This window comes from Pinus tabuliformis, chromosome 5_1 (assembly GCF_031772625.1).
Source record: "Pinus tabuliformis cultivar Carrire ecotype Pingquan chromosome 5_1, CPIR1, whole genome shotgun sequence".
In the NCBI taxonomy this organism is placed as follows: domain Eukaryota; kingdom Viridiplantae; phylum Streptophyta; class Pinopsida; order Pinales; family Pinaceae; genus Pinus; species Pinus tabuliformis.
Window position 1 is genome coordinate 931074150 of NC_142305.1, and position 8308 is coordinate 931082457.

Consider the following 8308-nt stretch of genomic DNA (forward strand, 5'->3'; position numbering starts at 1 on the left):
CCATTTTTTTAACATAAATATTGAGTTATCAAAGACAACTAATAACAACTACTTTCAAACCCTAACATGCAACCTTCCACTACATATTCATACATTTATTATAACCCATTTTTATTATTTATATTCCACTTTATGGGCATGGTTCACTTTAATCATTATACTAAAAACAAATAAATATAATAAATGATAAAAAGTTACGAACAAATAAATATAACAAGTGCTACATAGTAGTTAGTCCTCTCGTTTAGTCTAACTATAGTTGAATTAGAATAAAAATGTTGAATTTGATCCATTTAGGTTTTATTGATCGGTAGAGTCCTACTCTATGCAATTAAAGAGCAAGACCTTGATTTCAAGGAATGTGCAAACATAGATTCACAAAACTATAGTCTATTCACCCTAGCAAGAAGTTTTTGTTTTGGTGCTTATGGGCAATTTCTACATACTTATTTTTGCACCTCAGCCCCAAAACCAAATAAAATGGAGACATGGTGAGTTGAGGTCAATTGGGGATCAAGGCCAACTCTTCCTCTACTATAAAATCTTTCTCAATTTTCCATGTTGTGACGTATCATTACTAAAGAAGTAGACACAACAACATAGGACGAAAAAATATTATTTATAAATTAGTTGACTCGAAAGCAATTGCATTGTGTGTGTGTTATTGTTAGCCTCACAAGCATGCAACATGCACATATGACAAAACTTGGACACGCAAGGACCTTAACAACCTAGTTTTTCCAAAGGATAAGAGTTTGTCCCTGTCCAGGGTAGTTTATCTGTATATTCCTCCTATGTAAGCTCATTGAATGTTACAAGTGGAGAGTTTTTTTACTCTATCGAATGAAAAATTCATGGTTTGGTTGGCCTAAGCAATTTTCATGGGAAGTTTGTTAAACATAGCTAGAGTAATTGGATGGTGCTTGTATATCAAAATTGTCACAAATGTCAAACTTGCAACCTCAGATCTAGTATGACAACAATAATATATTGTATTAATAGAAATAAATCATTGCAAAATAAGATGATAGGCAATGAAATACCAATATATATATATGTTAATTTTTAAAAATGTTATTTGATTTTTAATTAAATAACAAAGTAATTGGAAGTCAAAATGATATATGGCAAGATATAATTATTGTTTAAATTTATTATTTAAAATATATTTTATAAATTTTTGGAGTTTCTTATTTGATTTTTTTTATTTAAATTTTAATTTATGATTATTTATATAAAAATAAAAATAAAATAAAAAATAAAATTATAATTATAATTATAATTTATAATTCTAATGGACATAGCATAACATTATGTTAAGTTAGATTCAATAAATATTCTTTTAACAACATATTATATACAAAAACTAGTTCATATCACCCGTAGGAATAGATGACATGAAAAATGAATAGTTGAAGCCGCAACTTCAGTACTGGTATGACAACATTTACAGCCTAGCCTGCAACCTCAGTGCTCGTATAACATCAATGACAAAGATGGTATAGATCATTGTAAAATAAGAAGATTTCCAATGAAACAATACCAAAAAAAAAAAAAAGAATAAAATATTTTAATACATAAATATATATTGTTTTATGATGTTAATTTTAGAAAAGGCTATTTGATTTTATAGTTCAACGTGGTTACGAATGCGTAATACTTGTCTGCCAAGGATAATAAATGATAAGAAGTTTTGGCTGAGGAATTATTTGTTTATTTAGTTATTTATTTATTTTAAATTTTTTATATAGTGAATAATTTATTATAATTTAGTTGTTAAATTTATAGTGGGAATAATTATCACTGGTTGTTCTCTGTAAATGTAGGTTGACTCATTGTTATTCAAAGAAAATCAGGATATTTAAAATTACTGGTTAGTGATTTATAAGAGAATGAATTTTCACTCTTATCGGATATTTTTGAATCATAAACCATTACCCTATTTCCTTATATCCAAAAAAACAAATTATTAACCAAACAAAAACAATTTTAAAATATACTCCAAACCTTATTTTTTAAACTTTCTTATGAAATAACTTAAAATAATTTTGAAAAAATAAAATCCCTCGATTCAGAATTAAGTTGTAATTATTTCCAAATCTTTCTATAAATCGTTCATTTTGATCCCAAAAAGAAGTACCATTCTTATCTCCATTCCCATGAAATGAATCACGTCCTTGATTCAGTGAGTTGTTTAGGTGATCGTGAAATTACTCAAACTCTTTGGTAATTTATTAAAATTTTGTTTTTCTTATTTCCCTAGGGGTGGTGGTAATTTTTTGGACTTTTCCCAAACTTTTTTAATTTTGAAATTATCAATTATGCAAGTTATTTGGACTAACTTATTACTTGGATTATGTAGAAATCCTACATGGTTATTAATTATGCACGTTATTTGTACTCACTTATTACTTGGACTATGTAGGAATCCTACATGTTTTAATAAAGACTAGTTTGAATAACTTATGACCATGAGTTTTCTTGGACCATAATGTTGATATAATGGTTGATTGTTGTTAGATGCATAAACGTTTTAATGGATGGTGGTGTTTTTAGTAGTTTTGATTTATTTTTTTATTTGTAAAAATTATTTTTAATGTGAGGTTAATTAGAGATTGAGTTTTATGGTTAGGTGGAAAATGATTTATGTAATTATGGTAGACTTAATTGGGCATGCTATAGTGATTTTTGACCGCACTTTCTTTTGTTTGTTTTGGAAAAGTAATGTAAGATTGTTAAAATGTGCATAAGAGTAGACACATGGTAATGATATGATAGTTTCCATATATTTGCATAGCTTATTAAATATTGAACCTTGAATATGAACTTTAACTCTAAAATAAATAGAAAAATATGATATATATCGAGTGGGATGGCAAGTAGTTGTGAATATATTTGTACATTGGTAGGTTCTAAGAAATAAAATAGTTAATATCCTTGTAATGGAAACCATTTGAGTGATGCATATTTGGTTTCCAAACTAGGTATGTTTCCAAGGAAGGTCATTTTGCATATATTCAACATTTGAGGAAAGGTCATGAAAATGTGTAGTTTAATAATGGAGAAATGCGTATAAAAGAGATCATTTGGATTGGAAAAGATTTATACAATCAATATAAATAGAAGGTAATGACTACATATTGTCGAGTGAAAAAAAAAAATACCTAATATGTTGGATCATGCATTTATATCCATCGTTATCCCTTACATGCATTTTTATGTACATGATGTAATGTTGACTTACACACATGAAGATGAATAAAACTTTGTGATTTTGAAAGAGACAAAATCACTTACAAAATAATTGTATTATAGCATGAGTTCAAAATTGTGACCACTCGATAAGGGTAGTAGGCATGGTGGGGGGGAGATATTATTAGATCTCGAGGGAAATCTCAAAATATAATTTGCCTAGGGTCTTGGAAATTCTACAAATGATTAAGCAAAGATATTTCTCTTTTTCAAGGTATCCTCCAAACAACGGAAGGCACAATGAAATCCTTGAATAATATAGCAAACTCAAGAACAATTATCAAATTGATGGTCTCAAAATTAACCCCACCAATAACATACTTGTTTTAGTTATAGCCTAAATCTACAAGAAAGGTGTCACTCCACATAAGGTCTCATTTTATTAGGTCTTACAATAACACAACCAACAATATTATTCTCTATCCAATGAAGTTGGCATTAGGTGTCCTACAAAAAAACGAGCGATGGCACTTTCACCCGATTCCTTAAGACTTAAAGGTTTTAGAGATGAAGAGAAGTAACATCATGATTAATCACCACTTGTCAGATAAACCCCGCCAATAGGTTATAAGCGAGGATCTTAGATTGGAAAGGACATGCCTACCTCTTTTACAAGCATGAAATTAACTTTGCTTTGGTACTTGAATTCCTTGAGGAGTGTCTTCCTTGACAAAGTGGGATGATGAAACACAATGTAGGAGAAGCTGAATGTGTTGAAGGGAGGAAGGATGTTTAGCAAATAATCAACTTGGTATGAGCCTCAATTAATCTTTGTATAGTTTATTGTGATTTTTTCTTGTTAGTTTTATCTCAAGGTGTGTGTGGAGGGCGATTGTTTCTTGGTCTTGGTCCCTTGTAGACGACTGTATTTTTTGTGTGCTCCCTCCATTGTCATTTTTCATCTCTCTTCTAATATTTTTACATCTTGAGAGTTTACTTCACATAGGCCCTCCTAGTTCTATGGGTTATGCTTGTATCCTAGTCTTTCTTCATTAGGTGAATCTCTCTTTGGTTTATTTCGACTTTGGCTACTTATATTTTTTCAACTTGGCAATGGGAATCTTTGGTTAATTGACATTGTTTTGGTGGTGTGTTTTGTTGAGTAGTGTGTCTATCTTTGTGTGTTGGAAATATGAATGTCTTTGGGTTATTCCTTATGCGTGTTAGCTTGAGCCCAGTAATACCCTTGCCAAGAGATGACATCATAGGCTTCTTCATTGTGTTGCTTAAATGGATTACATGGAAACTCAAGAGTTTAGAAGGGCTCTATGAAGGCATGAAGAGTCCATACAATGCAACATATCCTCTATTTTTTTAGTGACCTCCAAGGTGCATGAAAATGAACAAGAGTGTAGTTTGCAAAATGTTATAATCATGAATTTCTTGGTAGTACACAAGCATAAATTGATTTACTAGAAGCATAATGCAATATCTTGAGGAATGTGGTCATTATTCCAAGTAAAGACTCCCACTCTATAGCTATTAATCATGGGTTGTCAACAAACTCTATCTAAGAACATTTAAAGGAGGAAGGAACAATTCACCAAATGATGAAGGACATGTACCTTAAAATTGAGAACTCCCTTCATTCTCTCATTAGATAGGGAGAAGGCATCAATCACTATGTCTTTCACTAATTTTCATTTTCAGAAAAGGAATGAGAATTCTTTTTTATCTTTGTATACATATAAGTATGTTTGCAAGAAAATTTAGTATGTGTTACATGTGGACTTTTGCAATTTATGTTTTGTGGCATTTGGGAGCTATCAATCTTGCATGAAAACTTAGGACACGTGTTTTTATACTTTGTTGTTTAGCTTTACTACATTTTTTATAAAATAAAGTTTCCTTATTCTTGTTAAAAAAACAGTATGAACATTTAATGATACCTTGTTTGTTACCCAACCTTCATGGTATCACGAAAATAGTAATAACAAATAGTCATTTGAAATTTTGGACTATAGGATCTAGTGAAATTTCTTATGGGATAATATAGGTGGTTTTTAGCTAAATATTTCCAAAAAATTAAAAAATTATGAAATGTCAAAGTTAAGGACAATTATTGGAAATCTACATATGAAGGTCATCGAGATTTCCATTGGAAAATTAGTCGATGGATTACTATTTGGACAATCATTAGGGTAGCCATTAGATGAGTACAAAGTAGTGATTTAAAAAATCCAAAACTAGTGAAGGATGAAGAACTTTGATCAACGCATTTGGGAGCACACTTGATGCAGTAAGATAATCATTGGTTTGGCGCTAAGCTAGTCATAAAAAATTGCAATTTAAATAAGGTAAATGACAGAATTGTTGGAAATGAGAATGGTATTGCTCATAAACATTAATCAATACCCATGAAGGTTCAACGAGGATGAATTGAGGGTCCAAGGTAGAGGAACCCAATACATGTAAATGGATTAGGTGTTAACAAATTTAAAGTAAAATAATAATAATAATACACCACGGGATGGGTTTTTTGTTTTGTTTTTTTTTTTTTTTTTTGGTGGTTGAAGAAGATAGGCTTAAGGCTGAAGAATCCTCTCCTTTAGCTGCCCTCTGCCTCCCCGGGCTTTGCAAGCTGTTCGTGCTCCCACGGGCTGGTTGGTCGTGCTAGGGCTGTGCCCCTCTGCCATGGATGAGCTGGGCTCGTCCCAGGCTCCTCCTATCAGTCTTTCGTCCTCCCCCAAAGCTGAAGATGTCGCATTCAAGACTCTTTTGGCTTCGCTGCCAGCCAAGAAGAAACTGAATGCTTCGAAGTTTGTTAAAAAACTGGAAAACATTCCGGAGGTCTCCCTTCCTCCGGAAGGGCTAATCAAGGTTGCTCTGTCACTGGTAGAAAGGGCCTTGGTAGGTCAGTTCACTGGCCTTTGGCCTTCTCCCAAAGCCACGGAAGCCTGGGTCTGCAGAAACTGGAGACCATTAATGAAGAAAAGTGTCATCTCGTATTTTCTAGGGCGAGGTTATTTCCTGTTCGAGTTTATCTCAAAAGAAGACAAGGATATAATCTTCAAGAACAGGCCCTATTTTATGGGTCCTCAAGGTCTCTATTTGAACAGATGGAATCCCGATTTTGATCCAGCTAAAGATGTTTCGTCGGCAGTTCCAGTGTGGGTAAGGCTTCTGAATCTTCCTGTGCATTGCTGGAACTAGGACTCCCTCCAACATATTGGCAACGCGCTGGGCAAATTCATAGATCACGCAAACACCAAGGATCAATATGATTACGCTCGGATCTATGTCGAAGTAGATCTAGAAGTGGGACTGCCGGAGGCTATAAAGATAAATGTAGGAAGTTGGACTCATGTGCAAAAACTTGACTATGAGCAGCTTCCTTTCAAGTGCCGCAAGTGCCAGGAATACAGACATTTTGCCAAGAACTGCACAAAAAATGAAGAGGCGGTGCAAGGAAATGAAGAAGGATGTAAGTAGGTCAAAAGGTCAAGGGCTAACCCTAAACTTTCAAACCCTCCTGGAGCTACAAAAGGAAAAGGGTTGCAGCCTTCTTCTAGTGGCCAACCAAAGGCACAAGAGAATGCGTTCACCCCTCTTTCCTCTACCTCAATCAAAATTCATGATACAGAACAGCAACAAAAGGAGGCAAATGAGAAAGGGATCCTTGAAAATTCCAGGCAAGGTGAGAGCACAACAGTAAGCCCTAAGGAAAAGGCTACAGATATGGAAGAGGAAAACCTAGATTCGGAAGAATCTAAGGAGGAAGGAGAAATAGGAGACTCCCAAACATTGTCCCGCAGATTGACAAGAGGAAGGAAAATTGATCGAGAAAAAAGAGAGCGAGAAACATATAAAGACAAACTCCAAGGCAGCCAGCCAATGTTGGAGAAGCTGCTAGCAAAGACACCGAAGATTACAAGAAGCCATGGACAGGGGCCCAAAGGGGCCACCCATTCTCAAAAAGGTAAATAATGAATATTGTCTCCTAGAATTGCAGGGGGTTGGGGAGCAAGCAAAAAGAAGAAGCAATGAGAAGTTTGATTAGAATAGAAACCCCAAATATCCTTCTAATCCAGGAGACTAAGTTGGAGGAGAAGAGCTTCCTCCAAGTAAGCAGGAACCTATGGAGAAAAAGTGGAGGGCAGGCTGTCTCAGCCCGAGGTGCATCGGGAGGGCTGGGAGCTCTCTGGAATGAAGACAAGTTGGAATTGGTCAATGGAAAGCAAAATACACACTGGCAGCTTATGCAACTCATAATCAAAGAAACAAGGGAGGCCTTTAGCCTCTTTAATGTGTATGTGTCGGTAAACGCAGGGGAAAAGAAGCAGTGTTGGGACTCAATCAAACTCATGGCTGAGGAAGAAACATTGAGAAATATTATTATCACAGGGGATCTGAATATAACCCTAAGCTCCTCCGAGAAGAGAGGTGGCAGCATAGTAAGAGACCCAGCGAGGGAATGGGTGGAGGATATCATGCAAGATTGGGATCTTCTCGACATCAAACCTCTGAAAGGTAAGTATACTTGGTCAAATAAAAGAATTGGCCCTGGCCATATTGCTGCGAGATTAGATAGATTTCTTATTCAAAGTTCCTATCTACTCCTTGGTTTAGAAGCTAGGATGCTCATCCTGCCATGCAGTATTTCGGATCATAAACCCATAAAGCTGGAACTCTCAGCACATAGAAATTTTGGGCCCATTCCTTTTCGATTCAGTGCTCTATGGATAAGGTATCCAGACTTTATGGATAAGGTTAAAGAGAGCTGGAATCGGCCTGTCACAGGGTCCCCTTTCTTTGTTTGGGAAGAAAAATTAAGAAGAGTAAAGGCTGCATTGAAAAGCTAGGCTAAAACTCTTCCAAACCTGGCTGATGAAAGGAGGATGGCCCATGCCTCCCTCGAGAAGCACCAACTACAGATGGAAGAGGAGGAACCCATGGAGGAATCGACAGTCATAGAAGGAAATCTGCAACAAAAATTCCACAAAGCTTGTCTGCAAGAGGAAGAATATTGGAGGTAGAAATCCCGTAGCCTGTGGTTGAAAGTGGGAGACAGGAATACCTCCTTCTTCCACAAACAGGCCCAAGCTAGAAGGTCCTT

The 8308-nt window shown here is 34.9% G+C and overlaps 1 protein-coding gene across 1 annotated transcript; it reads left to right on the forward strand.

The window, feature by feature from the left end:
- The first annotated feature begins 7235 nt into the window (after window positions 1-7235).
- LOC149167837 (uncharacterized) lies at window positions 7236-8054 on the forward strand. Its single transcript, XM_089430606.1, has one exon. The coding sequence runs from the start codon at window positions 7236-7238 to the stop codon at window positions 8052-8054; it is 819 nt and encodes a 272-aa protein (XP_089286732.1).
- Window positions 8055-8308: the final 254 nt, after the last annotated feature.

Coding starts and splice junctions, on each gene's coding strand:
- LOC149167837 (XM_089430606.1), top strand. CDS start 7,236: ATGAGAAGTTTGATTAGAATAGAAACCCCAAATATCCTTCTAATCCAG.